The sequence below is a fragment of the Mya arenaria genome, chromosome 13 (genome assembly GCF_026914265.1).
Source record: "Mya arenaria isolate MELC-2E11 chromosome 13, ASM2691426v1".
NCBI classification, from domain to species: Eukaryota; Metazoa; Mollusca; class Bivalvia; order Myida; family Myidae; genus Mya; species Mya arenaria.
In genome coordinates, this window is record NC_069134.1 from 30556986 (window position 1) to 30573363 (window position 16378).

The 16378-nt window shown below is 34.4% G+C and overlaps 1 protein-coding gene across 1 annotated transcript in view; it reads right to left on the minus strand.

Moving 5' to 3' along the window:
* The window catches only part of LOC128213278 (carboxylesterase 1C-like), a 28502-nt gene extending 12582 nt beyond the window's left edge, over positions 1-15920 (minus strand). The window contains exons 1-3 of the mRNA XM_052918874.1: positions 15479-15920; positions 1502-1663; positions 5-149 (exon numbers count right to left, since the gene is read on the minus strand). Coding sequence (XP_052774834.1) covers positions 5-149; positions 1502-1663; positions 15479-15685 — 514 coding nt within the window. The 5' untranslated portion in view covers positions 15686-15920. The remainder of the gene's footprint in view (positions 1-4; positions 150-1501; positions 1664-15478) is intronic.
* Positions 15921-16378: the final 458 nt, after the last annotated feature.

A 16378-nucleotide genomic window follows, 5' to 3' on the forward strand; every position in this document is an offset into this window, starting at 1 on the left:
TCACCTAGGGGCCCAAGCCTGTAGTTAAAGGTTACAACGACGACACCGTGAGAAGCGAGGACCGAGCCATCCAACATGGCACCCATACCGTTCTGGTAAGAGCCCCCATGAATGAAAACAAGCACAGGGAGATTGCGGTGGTGGGTACCCTGAAATAGGAAATCACGATTTGTGTTAAGTTTTAAAGAAACGGACTCACTAGTGGGGTCAAGATATAACAAATATTGCGCTCATACCGTTCTGGTAAGAGCCCCCATGGATGAAAACAAGCACAGGGATAGTACAAGTGTGCCATGAAGAAGAAAGTAGCGGGTAAAGTACATATTTGTGGAATTAGTCAATGGGATTCTTGTTTAAGCCGATATTTCATGCTCAAAAGAAGTAGAGACAGCAGATGTACAATACTTTACTTATGGTTGACTGATAACGTACATCCCGCTTTAGTCCATGGACAACTTACAAGCGATAGTATACTGAAATAACTTGTTCAAAGGCACGGAGCTTATTTTGAATTGGGCACCTTACCTTGTGCCACAAAACAGGGTTAACATTTGACTTTTTGACTGCTGGGCCTGTCCATGTAGATTCTTTGAATTATTGATCACAGATACGACAATAATATCCAATATGATATCTAAGACTTGTACAAAGCAAAAACATAAGCGATTCTATCTAACAAAGTGGAGTTTTATTTCAGGTTTACTTTTAAAGTTACATGGATGTATCCGAAAAACGGATTCGACAACAGTTGGAATAAAATTGAAGTGATTGAAGACGGTAACACAATTTTCTATCAACCGCGATTACATTATAATTTTAAAGTTAAACGAAATGGCGCAAAATATTTCGACTTATGACTAAGAATGTGAATGTGTTGAACAGATTGGGATTATAATGATTTATTCACCTTTTCAGACAGTAAAATGTATATATTTTTTCACCCAAAAAGCTCTATAAATCACTGGAAAATATATAACAAAACAATTTTATATATTAAACCTCACTTCTAACCCTGTGACGTCATGTGAGTGTTTTGTTCGTATACTTAACCTCGGTGGACAGTATTTACCTCAGGTTGACAAAATGCACTGTCACCCTCAAGGCCATTCGGACCTCTTCAGCCATTTTTATATCGAGAACAACCTCGGATTTGGGTGGTTTACATACTCAAAAAGCGGTACGCTGCAAGTAGATCGCGGAGTAATTTTATTTAGCAGTTAAACTTTATGACTTAACTCTTAGGAATCTTAATAATTTTTGCAATAATACACTTCACTTGCAATCAATTTAAACTTAGATCAATAAATACAACTCTAAAACACTACATTTAATTAATGATATAATAAAAAAAATATACGAACTACTTCAACTAAAGTACCGGCATACACCCGAGGTTGTTTTCCATAAAACTGGCCGAGGAGCTCCGAATGCAGTATTTCCCTCAGGTTGGCACAATGCACTGTTACCCTCCAGGCAGTCAATATTTATATAATGTCCTTACCCTCGGAAGGTAGACGTTCATGTATAGACAATCCTCGCTTGTCCTGTTGAATCCCGGCACGTGATACTCGATGTAGGCCACACCCTCTGTTGGCTGGGGACAGGCGGAGGGTAACTCCAGTGTATCTAGGATGTTGCTCCATGGTCGCACAGGAGCTGGTGGCTTGAAAAAGTAAGATATATAAACAACACACTCTATGAAAGTTGCATAAACAGTGTTAAAGCTGCACTCTGACAGAATGACCTTTTTGACAACTTTTTTGTCATGGAATGAACCAATCTTCACGTAAACATCTGAAAACATGTCATATAAAATTAGTGACAAAATATTAGATCGCAGGTTTTAATATCTACGTTCGAAAATTGACGTTTTTAGGCTGAATGCGTTACAAACGCTTAAAATGAAATGAGTTATTGGCATAAGACATCAATTTCCGAACGTACATATGAAAACTGCGATCCGACCCATTGTTATCAATCTTATATCACTGGTTCTCAGACAAATGCGAAAAAATGGCTCATTGTAAGATAAAAAAAACAACAAAAAAAAGTTTTTAAAACGCTCAATCTGTGAGAGTGCACCTTTAACATATGAACATAATCGAACGGTGCTGTATGCAGATTAGCAAGGTTAACGTCTATATATGTACGTTATGAAAAATGTAGCCCATTATCCAGTTCAATGCTGATATTTGTAGAAAGTGTATAAGTCAAATCCCGTTAGCTCGAACTCGCTTGGCTCGAAAATCTCGTTGGCCCGAATTGGAATTAAAGGACAATTTATTTATAACTATTGGATGTATTTGTACTGAAGGTAAGCATTCCCGCTTGGCTCAAATTTACCGAGGCTCGAAGTATTTTGCCGGTCCCTTGGAGTTCGAGCCAACGGGGTTCGTCTGTAGAATAAAGTATGCAAGATGGAATTAATACCAATGAACTTGTATTCGAAATATTGATGTAATTAAACATAATTTTGGGGTTTTCAGAATAATATTAATATTCATTGAAAACATGTTTTATATAGAATGTATGTTGCAACTAATTCTTATAATAAACTTGTATTAGAAATAATGATGCAAAATGAGACTCTTATACGATTTTGTAATTCAATTAAAAGAGCCTCATTATTACTTCAATTTATAACGTTGTCGAAAACCTATTACATCTAACATATTATCTGGTGTTAAATTGCTTGTAATTAGGAGTCAGTTTAACAAAGATGTCAATGTATCAGGTAAATAGAGATATTATCACACAGAGAAGTGAAGAATGGTTCATATTGTGCTACCCTGATTGACACGAAAGCTAGATACGAAGAAGAATCCTGGGAGAGAAATTGGTTGTGGGCTTATCAGTCATTACCATCAGGGACTTCATTACACACGCTGTAAGTACACTATGTCAGTAATGGGTTTCAATCATTAAAATCGCATTAAAGCGGGCCGGTATCTTGGAGCGTACTGGAGTTGCCTACTGTTTCGACATAAGATTGGAAACGAAATTATATATGATTTATACGATCGCAAATTCATGAGCAGGCAGAAACGTTTGAAGATCAAGATACCAAACTTATCACAAAGCTAGTGCACTACGTGTTCGCTTTTCTAATGTTTTGCTAATGGCACCGGTTGATTGATATCTGCAGTATAGAAGTCGTAAACTTTTCACTTATAACACACAATCTCGTTCTTCTAATTACACCCTAACAGACATAATCATTTGCAATAATTTGATAATAAATTATGCCAATTTGCTACTTTAAGAGTATTAGACATTCTGTGGAATTTGTATCTTACCAATTATGAAATTATTCTGCTCTGTTCTGTATGAAATTGTTATTACACATAAATCTAATTCAAATATAAAGGATATACTTGTGTATGCTTCAACAATTAATGAAACAGTTTTAAATGATTTCATGAAAATTTCTATTTTTGTTACCAAATTACAAGCGTTCTATATTATCATATCAAAAAGTCAATGTTTAATTGATAACTGAGCTTTTGTTAAATATCCTGCAAATAAAAATGAGTATTACATTTGACCAAAGAAAAGGACCTGACAAAGTCGGCACGAATTACATTACCCCCCTGATCCTGTCCTTCACAATGCACAGTTGCTGAATGTGACAAATATGACAGATTTTGGATAAACATTTTCGTTTAATTGAAACATCCGCGGGACGCCATGTAATGTCTGTTTATTTTCAATTAAATCTAACCAGCATACAGGGAATTCTATACAAAATAATTATATTATTGCTTTGTAATGGAAAGTATTTTCAGCCACAATTTCTTTGTTCGCATAAATTTGTCTTAAAGTAGTTTGTTTAAAAGTAGTTTCACGAAGAAGGTAGCGATTTTAAGAATAATGTTTATTTCAATTATGTTGAAGTGACACTCTTAATGAAAATCACATGCACATGTATAACAAACATTTATTTTGACTGATATACCTTTATCAACTTACTAAATAATACATTTATGGGCAACATTTATTCCTGATAACAATATTGTAACCGTGTATTTGATAGCAGGAAGCGCAAACAACATTTACTGAACATTTTTGGAATATCAAAACAATATCATTAATTGTGGTAAATCTCACTTGGGACTAAGAGCGCATCTTAACAGTTTAAAGGCTTAGTTTAAGGAATGTTTGACATGATAACTCCCCTGTTGTGCATCTCCTGCTAACTGCGCTGGTGTCACAGTAGGGGCCAATATCCTGTGTATTCGTGTATTGGCTCAGGGCCATTTAGGGTCCATTTCTATAATAAAACATTCAAAACTGCACAACAGGATACTAAGACAATAAGGCAATTAGATTAAGATCAATTTAAAGAGGTTGTGTACAAATACACTTTTTGGGGGGTGGGGGTGGGGGGTGGGGGCTCACTTATAGAAGGCTTAAACTAGGTCTTTAAGTGTCATGTGCTTCGATTTTATACCAGTTAGAATTCGAACAATTATTGTTTCACCATTGTGATTAAAATGACGATGATAAAGTACGCATAATGGGGACCAGTTTCAATAGCTGACATGTTTGCATATTTAATTTCCTTTTTAAAAAGACATACCCCTAACGTTGCTGATTAATTGTATAATTTGACAATACGACCCGACCGTACTACAAGTCTTATCAAAAACACAAACAAGCCACTTTTGGTAAAATAACACAGAAATCAATCGAGACCCCCCTATACTTCAAGTTTATTTCACTCTGCCATGGGTCGCTCAAGTGTTTTTATTATTTCATTTAAGTTCGGTATTTTAACAATTTCGGTAATCACACAAGGGGTTAACTAAGTCACGATTGCGGATATGTATTTTGCCTTTATTTAGTTCTAAACTTTAAACATTTTAAATATTTTAAACTAGTATTTGTAAATTATCCATATACTGAGTTTGTACATTGAATTGTTTTTCATATTTTATATATCATAATAAGATTCATGAAGCGACGTCGTTTCGAATGTAGAGCGTTTCATTTATGTGAAAAATACTCGCACAAATTGCTCGAAACTTCTTAAATCACTTATAACAGGATTAAGCTAAGCTCACTATCTTTGTTTTACTATAATATGTGATATACTTATTTCTTTATGAGTTTTTAGACGTTAGATAGAAATTATCTGTACGATAATCACATTGAACCATTTTCATTTATCAAAGTCGATTTTAACAATGTATTTTGGCTAATTGAAATAAGCTACTTAAGCCTGTAAGCTTAAGACGTTTCGAGAAATTGGGCCCAGATGATAACAACACCGACGAGCCAATACACACATAATGGCAACAACAACATTTACTCTCTATGTCGAACTCTGTTATCTCGATGTGTTGCTTATGTTGAACTTTTTTCGGTTTAGTTTGACACTTTTTCTATTTAGCTTGTTACCTCTAAGCATTGACCGAGTGCCTAACAACATAGCGAGTTTTGACTGTTAACGCTTTTCTTTTCTTTCCTTCTGTTGACTTTAACCATAACTATAGTCAACTTCATAAGCATTTCGGTACTGATATTTGTGTTTACATAAAATCATAACAATACTAACAGCAGAAAAAAATATGTTATGATGATAAATTACCATATTGATAAGCAATTCATAAAAATCATGTGACACCATGCAAACCACAAAACAACGCTTCACGTCCATAGTGTCTGACTGTTATGTAATAGTGTCTGACTGTTATGTAATAGTGTCTGACTGTTATGTAATAGTGTCTGACTGTTATGTAATAGTGTCTGACTGTTATGTAATAGTGTCTGACTGTTATGTAATAAATAAGAGCAAACCAAAAGTAATAACGTATTGACATACGAGTATACTGGAACAACACTATTTGGTCTGTATGTACTGCACAGTCGAACCCCGTTGCCTCGAACTCATAGGGACCGGCGAAAATACATCGAGCCTTCGGAAATTCGAGCCAAGCGGAAATGATTACCTTCTGTTGAAAGAAATTGTTCTTTTATATCCAGCTCAAGCGAACGAGGAAATCGAGCCAAGCGAGTTCGAGCCAACGGGGTTCGACTGTATTATAATAGGCCCAACACTATCAAATAAGGCATTTCAATCAATAGAAACTTCAGGAAAAGAGACGAAAGCAAAACTGTCCTAGGTGTCGATTTACTGCACCATTTCCACCATTTAAGAGCTTCCGAAACTGGTTGAGGTCATCAAAATTGCTCAGTTGGCTGTCTTCTGTTCTAAAAAGAACATACTGCTTACCTGATATACTGTGTCAGAAGCTAAAAAGGCTTTTCCCATATTCTTCATAATGAAGAAAAATGGACATGTTTACAGATTATTGCATGTCCTCGCAGATGAGGTTGCTTGAAAAACCGGAAGTGAAAGATGGTGTTACGCGGCTAATGAGCTCAGGACATTGGCTACGAAACAGCCGCGACAATAGGATTACACTCGACTAACACTGATTTTACGGTGATGTAATTATCAACGCACTTGCGATTGGGTGAAGCAACAGAAGGTCGAACACTTCACACAGGTCATACGTAAATTACTATGTGGTTAAAGACAAGACAATACAAGGCTGATTTTCCATGAAGTTTCCTTTCCCGTTGAGTTCGTATGGCTCGATTTGAATTTAAAATAAAAAACTACATACATACATATTGGTCAAACAATGGTCTTTTTCTTGGTAATTTTATGGACCTCCTATGTTCTGTACAGATATATAATAAAATAAAATAAAAAGTTTGATCTCTTCACAGTAATTTTATGGTAAATGGCCTTAAAGAGCCATTCGAATTAAGACTTATGAGAGGAATATCGAATAAAATGTATAGCATTTGTTTTTATCAATTTCAAGAAATCGGAAGAATAACTTATTTGCATATAATATGAGCGCCCCTACTCTGGAACATAAAACAATCGTATGAAGTGTTCGCCAACATTTTCAGTAAGCGCATTTCATTTTGCTACAATATCACCAGCGTTCTGTTTTTATCGATGCATTTTAGATCTTTCAAACAAAAACACAAGCCATTTTTAAACAAATATCAAAATAAATTAACTAACCCCCACATTCGTAATAAGGAATGCATTCTTATCGAAACAATAATGAAACTGGTCGAAAAGAAATGCAGGTTGCAGAAATGCCGTTTATACAGGGTAGCTTGCGCTAAGGTAGCTCAAAATCATTGTTTATTCTTTAGAGATAGCTTTGTACAAAGATTGATAGCGTAGTCAAGTAGCACTGGAGTTGGTACAGGGAATAATTTATTTTCTCTAATCGATGTTTGGATATGCATTTTCGCAGCGAGAAAATTTAATCCCAAGTCAAGATCCGACGTGAAAATGTCATATTTTGAAACTACACCGGCATTTGACCTCACATATCTATTGAATGTCTTATCTGACAAGCGCAGATATGTCAACCAAAAACAAAAATAATGGTACTGATAATGAAAATATGACCTAAGGCTTAATATTTTTTTCTGCATTTTTAGAATTGTAAATAAAGGCACGAAAATTTCTTTTAGATTTGCTTACCATTAATTTCCTGCATGTTTTAGTTTTGAAAACATAGGCGCGAAAATAGATGTTGATATTTTATTCAGTTTTGCTGGAAATCATTTCTGCAGTTATGTAGATTAAAAATAAGGGAACGAACATAGATATAAGTTTTACTTTCAGTCCAACAAAAAAGCTAAATGTTCCGGTTTTGTGGCGCATAACTAATTCCAATACTAATTATGCATTTGGATAAAAGTAAGTTAAGATGTCCGCCTTAAACACGTATAAATACACAGAATTTTTACTGAATTTCCGAAAACCGGTTTAGATACACGATGGATTCACTGACCGCCGTCAAAGCTGTTAAGATACACAGTAAATTCACTGACCGCCGTCAAAGCGGTTAAGATACACAGTAGATTCACTGACCGCCCTTAAAGCGGTTAAGATACACAGTAAATTCACCGACCGCCCGGAAAGCGGTTTAGATATTCAGTGACCGCAAAAGGAGTGATTTAAATACGCTGTTTACTCACTAACCGCTCGAAAACCAGTTAATATACACAGCTAATTCACTAACCGCCCGAAAACCGGTTTAAAGATAAAACAAATTCACTGATCGCCCGAAAACCGGTTTACAGACACAGGGAATTCACTCACAGGCCGAAAACCGGTTAATAGACACAGCGAATTCACTCACCGCCCGAAAACCGGTTTATAGACACAGCGAATTCACTGACCGCCCGAAAACCGGTTTATAGACACAGCAAATTTCACTGACCGCCAGATAACCGGTTAAAAGACACAGTGTTTTCACTGAACGCCAGTCAACCGATTTAAATACACAGAATATTCACTGACTTTTCTTAAACCAGATTAGATACATTATGGATTCACTGACCGCCAAAAAAGTGATTTAAATACACAATGGATACACTGAACGCCAGGCCACTGATTTAAATACACGGTGGATTTGTTGAAAGATCGAAAAACCGGTTACGATACACAGCAGATGCATTTAAATTACCGTTAGGATACACAATGGATTCACTAACCGCCCGAAAGCAGTTGAAATACACAGGAGATTCACTGACGACGCGAAAGCGGTGACGATGAACAGTAGATTCACTGAAAGCGTGGCAATCGGTTTAAATAAACAGCGTAGTCACCGATCGTCCGAAAACCAGTTAAGATACACAGTGGATTCACTGACCGATTGGAATGAACCTTAAGTAGACATTGGATTTGCTGACCGCACAAAAGTAGTTTAAATAAACTGGAGATTCACCGACCAAAATCAGTGTAAATGTATAGTGGTTTCACGGAATTATTCTGTGTTTCACAGTCCGTTATCCTGTTGAATTATTACATATACAATTTAGATGTTCTTTCTCTCATATCTATTAACATTATTACTAACAAAAGTACATATAAAGACATACGTGTAGACATTTATAATGCAACAAAGGCCTATTATAACTCACAATTTACCATTAAAATAAATAGTTTGTCGCTTTTACCTATAGTGGCAGTGTCTATGATGCCATGTGTCTATGGGCCTCTGTCAATGCTTGGTTTGACTAACTGTCCGGGAGTCCAATAGGAATTAATTATACGGATATTGCATATATGTGTCTCCCAATACGTTATCCTGTGCATAGATTTACAATGCAACTAAGATATCTCTTCGGCTTATACTTATTAAGATAATTACAAACACAAGTACAAATAAAGACAGACGTATAGACACTCATAGTCAACAAGGTTATTTTTCTAACTACCAGATTTTGAATTAACCGGTAAAATAAAAAATCTAGTTCATATTAATACAATACTGGCATAGAATAATCATCAGCTAAGTAAGGCAACGCCGTTGAATAAATACATTAATACATTCATGCAAATTTCAGATTCTGCTCATATTTTCACCTTGCATGTGCGTTTTCATCTTATACATCATCAGGATTTTAATTTGAAATTTGCTTTCTTTAACATGTCAAATAAATACGAGGAAGGATATGGGTTCAGTTGATATGATATCAAAAACTGAATTGTTGACCTTTTTCTTCGTGCTAATGATATGCGTGCTCGAGTGATTCTTATCAATGACAAATTATTATATACAGCCATACTCTCAACAGCGGCTCAATAATTCATTAAAAAAAATGAAACAAATTGCATGGTATCAAATTAAAGCCGTAAGTTCATAAGGTGCGTATACAACCACTTCTACCGCGGCGGTCTCTATTCAGAATGTATTCACGCATTCAATGATCTCACGAAGGAGTTACATTCCGATGTCTGTTAGCCACTTGATGGATGAATACAGACGGACGGTTGCGAGATACTGTTGACCTCTCTGACCCCGTATATGAGAACTATGTATTGGTTTAGTAATGTAACACCAGTTAGTCACTTGTTTTCGCCTATTGTGCTAGCCATTACTTAAACCCGAAAATAACGCTTGACCAAAACTGAAGTGACACTCTTATTTAAAATCAATACATACACATGTAAAACAAACATACATTTTGAATGATAAACCTTTAACTATTTATTAAAAAATGCATATATGGAAAATATTGATTTTTAAAAACAATACTTTAACCGTGTATTTTAATAGCTGAAAATGCACAAATATTAAATGTCTGGCGAGTGCTAAAATATTTACAGTGATAAACTATAGTCTCATAAGGTAGAATTACTGTGTTTGATGAACCTTTCTTTCATATCAAACACGGTATCCTTCACCATTGCTTTGATTATTAACAATCCTTTTCGGAAAATAAAAATAATTGTATTAATTGTGGTACATCTCATTTGGGAGTAAGAGTGCATCTTTAAGATACAAATACGTAAATTATATTAGAAATGTTTTTGTCATACGCATTCACTTGTATTAGCTTTTCTTATATCCGTAATTAAAAGTGCCACGGCCATGTCAGTTTTTAAATGTTAAATAGGTGTAATTGCTTGTAGCAAATTATGCTGAAATCGAATCAAACGTAATCAGTTCATAAAAAGATTTCAAGGAAAGACGTATTTCTTTGTCATGTTTTCGATTGTCAGATAGAAACAACTAAGCACTAATTGACGTTGTCGACGACACTAACGGAAATTGCCCACACAAACTTGTCAAAACCAGGCGTCTGAACTAGATTAGGCCCAGATTTTTTGGTGCTGTTGGCTTAAAAACTTGAAAGAAACTAGGCTACAAAATCTCATACCATTAAACGCTTTTAATTGTATGGACTTTCAACCTCATTTAAAAACAAAAAAACTTCTTCAAAATGAAATGGCTATTGCCTTCATTATAAGACAAAACTTTTTATGCAAAATAATTATTCGATTGATAAAAAAATGTTGTTTTCCCAAACCAGATATGCCACTTATTCAGTGTTTTGTACCGTTGGAGGCCATTATTTAGTAGAAGAGAGCTCCTTCGTGAGTTTGTGACAGCATTTTAACGTGAAACTTTGTCAACCCTAAGATTAAAAAGGGTTTTGCAGTTGGTATTAACAAATCGTGCTTTTGATAATGTTGTTGATTTTAAATATTTCAACATATAACGCTTCCATTTAAAAAGGGATACGTTGACTTCCTAAGATAAGTAAAGCATGATTTGTCAATTGTTTACATGATATTTATATTTCTTTGTAAAACCATTATCAGTTGATGGAAATATGTCATCGCTAAAAGTACAACATTTAATACGAAAACATATTTTAAGCACTTCAGGTAGATATCAACAGTCCACATCTCTGTAACCACACAGACAAATACCAAACTCAAAATGAAAATGTTGAAGTTTAATGTCCGCAAGATTAGCATAGCTGTGTATCCTAGCAGGAAAATCCGCTATCAGCTCATCGGGAAGCCGGGATTTACACCTGACACCGGGGACTTCCCGGTGCCCGGCCCCTGACATTTGCTGCCACAAAGTGTCTTTTAGTTTGCGTCAATCATCAAGTGTTTAAAACACTGCTTAAAGTGATCCTTTTTATCCTTTTAGTCAAAATTTAAGAAAAGGGCTATTTACATTTTTTCTTAAAATGTTCAAGAGCTATTCATCTTTGAAGAAGTCGTCATTGTTTGGTGAATTGCATTAAATATACAAGTTTACACAATCTTTGATTCAATTTCAAAGTCCAGCTCAGAGACACAAATGTTTTTTATACTTGTAAGTAAAAAACCCAACCATTTATTACGAACGATTGATGAACAAGAAGCCTGATATTTCGTCTCGCCTAAAAAGATTAAGAAACTTGAGCATACTTCAAAGTATATTATGTCGCGTTTCTGTAATGGGGGACATTAACTAAGTATTACATTAGCAAAACATCAAAGATTACACAATACGTTACAAACGATTTGAAAGACATATAGCTTGATAGTCTCAACTAAAATATCATAGTTGTATACAGTGTTGTCTTGTCCCGATATTAAACTGCCTGTAATAAATTTGAACTGCTTGGAACGCGTGCATGCAAAATATAGAAAAGTAACCGGGTTTTCAAATGTGACAGAAACACGAAACAAAGAGAAGAAACGTGATATTATTAATTATTAGAATATATTGTAAAACATTAAGCTATCAATCATTGTTTCTAGCATGGTGTTCGGTCGCTTCCAACCAATCTCACATCAAAGGGACGCTAGTAATTGTATCACGAGATATATATTACGTTGGGAAACTTCTCATGCATCTTGGCCTGTAGATTATCGTTTATTGGAATTTGAAAACTCTTTCCTAGGGTGTGCACTGCGAATGATTATTTCATCTAGTACTGAATTTACGTTAAAACGGCATTTTCAAAACGCTGTAAAGGGCCAGTAAATATGTCATATTCTTCTTTTTACGTTGTTGGTCGTAGGGGCGTGGTCGCCAATATAAAACAAAAGGAAGTTTAACGTTTTATTCATTAGCTTTTCATATTTACCTATACAGGATGAATTCAATGGGGTCAAAGGCATTCACATCTGGAGGTACATATACTCAATTCCGGTTGAAGTAAAAGAAGTGGAATCTAATTGATGACATTAATAAATGACTTGTGAGTTATGTTGCACATCTATCGCCGAATGGGTATGCCACTGGGGCCTGTTTGAATTAATTTAATTTAGCTGTTACTTCAATACTCTTAAATCTGTAAAAATGTCACAAATGGCAATACATTTTGATATCTCTTAGCCACTTGATGGATGAATACAGACGGACGGTTGCGAGATACTGTTGACCTCTCTGACCCCTTGTATGAGAACTATGTATTGGTTTAGTAATGTAACACCAGTTAGTCACTTGATTTTGCCTATGTTCAAGCCATTTCTTAAACCCGAAAATAACGCTTGACCAAAATGAAAGTGACATTCTTATTCAAAATCATTACATACACATGTAAACCAAACACATATTTTGAGTGATAAACTACTTACTAATTTATTATTTTTATTTTGCCTTTACTTTTAATTTACTCAACTTTGTGTGTGTGTGTGTGTGTGTGTGTGTGTGTGTGTGTGTTTATTTGGCTCAATTTTATTTCATACAAATTTGTAGCAAAATGATGGAAATATTACATTAAGATAATTCTAATTAACGAACAAAATCCAATAAGTTTTTTAATGAAAGGTAAACATGTTAATCTAATGATAAAATGTGATGCTACGTGTATGCGTTTTGACGAGGAGTTTTTTGTGCAATGATGCAATTAAGTCCAAGTATCATATAGTTCGTTATACACATTGACAATGTTATGCTATGTTATGCAAGGATCTAAGGATGTTGACATCGATTTTACCAAAATACAATGAGTACCTATATAATTTTTATAAAGTGCCTCCAGCAATGATCAAACATCTACAGATTGGAATCTATCTTCCCCCCATTAATTCAGATTGATTTTAAGACAATCACTTTATCTAAAATACCACTGTAAGTGAAATGTCTGACAGGTAGAGTTAACTTAAATTCTTTAGATATAACAGCATCACTATTTGCTTTTTAACAGAAATATACGGATGTACCTCAGCTATTTTGGCATCAAATGTCTACGTAAAGTGCTGGAAAAGATTGCGATAAACATGCTTAGGCATCTGAATTAGAACATAATTCTAAGACGGTAAAAGGCAGGAAAATTCGACGAATTCGGCAATTAACAGTTATCAATTAATTAATTTAACGATCGCGTTTGGCTTATCATACTGGAGACTTCCGCCGTGGAGCGTGATAATTCCATCAACACGGCACTCAGTGTTCGACAGAATGTGCCAATCTGGAATTGCTGGTTTAAGAATGTTTTAGCGTACTGATTCATCCAACATAAAATAGCAGAAATATATGTATACCGTACAAAATACTCGTATAGTTTATGATAGTAGAGGTTATTATCACGGGCCTATCCATCTTATTACGTAGCTAATAAAAAGGATTGGGGAAAGTGCCATTTACATAATAAGTGCTATAAATTATTTTATTTTGCATTCATGCGTATTGGATGGTTATATCCGGTGAACATAAAGTTTCCGAAAATATTTTGTTATGAAATTATTGGTCTGAATTATCGACACAATTATTCTGTGTTAAAGAAATACATGGATGCGATTAATCAAAGAAAAAAGATTATTTCAAAATGTAAATGTATCCGCCATGAAAGTCTTAAACGTTGGTTTCGTTTGTATAAAATTAACAATGTGGTTAATGAATTAATAATGTAGTTTGAATATCTGCATACTATGAAAACACACTAGCCAAAAAATTGTTGTCATCTTGAATGAATAAATAAATTATAACAAAAATTCAAAGAGAATAACCAGTAAGTTCGGTTTTAATAACGACTGTCAAGTTGCTATGGATAGCTAACAACACTTACATATCTTATTGGCATGAGCTAGAATAGAATTGTTAGTAATATAATAGAAGAGGAAGGGTCGTGTTTAAGTATGTGCATCATGTATTAATCCCTATGATTGAACTTACAATGGTTCGTTAACTTACTTTGCATGCGATAACATTCACAAGTCGACAATTAGCTCAGATGGTTATGAGCTATGATCCGGCGGTCGTCGTCGACGTTTCGTCGAACGCCATTGTACAAAAACACTTTCAGAACTTAAGGTGTTCTACTATCTGTTTTGTTCAAAATATACATGTACCAAAAAAGTAGGCTTGCCTGGGTTTATCTAGAATAAAGTTCCTTGAATAGTTGGTATATAAAACATATGAAGTTATATTTTTCTCCGAAAATGTATCAAAGATCATAAAAATTCACAATTAAACCAGTAGTTTACTCGTAGATATATGACAAACAAATTTGGATCAATAGTCGCTCAAAACCGACAATAGAGCAGAAATGGAGGAAATCCTATATAATTTAGAGGTGCACCAATATTAATGTGAAAGAGATGCACTAAATATAGAGCGATTTTATGAAATACTGGTGCGGGTTTTTATTGAGAGAGGCAGCTCCATTTTATACATAACAATAAGCTGGAGCAGAATGAAATCCAAATGGTACTACTCAAGAAAACCCCTTAATAATTCAAAATTTGACCATGTAACTGATTCAAATTCTAAATAAATATCAACCAATGAATGATTTACATCTGGTAAATATCATTACATAGTAATGCACAGACAACTTTCAAGAAATATGAAGTTTTATAAAAATATCCATTTTGACCATTGTTTGACATTAAAATAAAATTATTTCATTCATGAAATCCCTCCGTTCAAGCATACGTGAACAAAATTTTCCCGATAATTATTTTGTTTCATATCTATCCCTTTTAGGGCAAATGGGTATTTTCCTTTATCTGTTTTTCACCTCGAATCAATTAGCGTTGACAAGCATTTTAAATTTTATTGTACAGTGAACAGTACTATCGTCGTTTAACTGTAAATAATGAGAACAATTTTACCTGATATATGTATTTATCTCAAATAATCAGTATCAGAATTTAAACCCATATCTTCTATAAGTAATACTATTTTACACATACCTCTAATCTTAGATTTCCGACAGGCGGACTTGCAAAGGGGATACCGAAGAATGTCTCCACTTTCTTATGTCCATGCACAGTGTCAACAAAGCCTTTAACTTTCCCCGTATCAGTTAACCGTATCGAATACTCCGTTCCATCCACATATAATGAACAAGTTACACATATCAGGAATATTTGTATTTTTATATAATATATTAAAGTCATTTTTATAGATAAAAATATACAACTCGGTCAAAATAAATCTACGATTTTATCCATACACTAAAACTAGTATCAATTACAACTGCAAGTTCATCTCATTCAACATTAATCGCATATCAATCCCAGCGTAGTAGCGTATGAACTGATAGTAGCACAATTAAAGTCACCAATAAGCGAACGGTTGTAACAAAAACCAAATATCGGCTCATGCCGGTAGCTCCGAGATATTTAAACCACCTATAGCCTATAGTGGTAGATGACTGGATGTAAAGAACAGATGCAAGGATATCGCATTGCTGGGAGTTCGCCCCTCAACATCATAACAATACTTAGCGATCGTGGAGAGGCAATGAAAGACATACACATTATGCCAGCAGGCGGCAATGCGCGCTCGAAGATGGCTTGAATATCCATTAATATCCGCAAAGGAGATAATAGGAATTGTTTAACAAAAATAGTTTTTGGCTGGATTAACTTTAATCTGAAATTAACAATTTAATACAAATCAAAAACAGTAGAAACAACAACAACATGATCAACTACAACAGCAACATACAAATGTATTATTGCATTAATTAATATCTAAACTTTAAAGATGTTTGTTTTGAATTCTTAACGTAATTATACATAAATAGTTCATTTAAAGTCATCAAATTATGATAATCCGTATATTTTAAATTGAATATTTCTTATGAA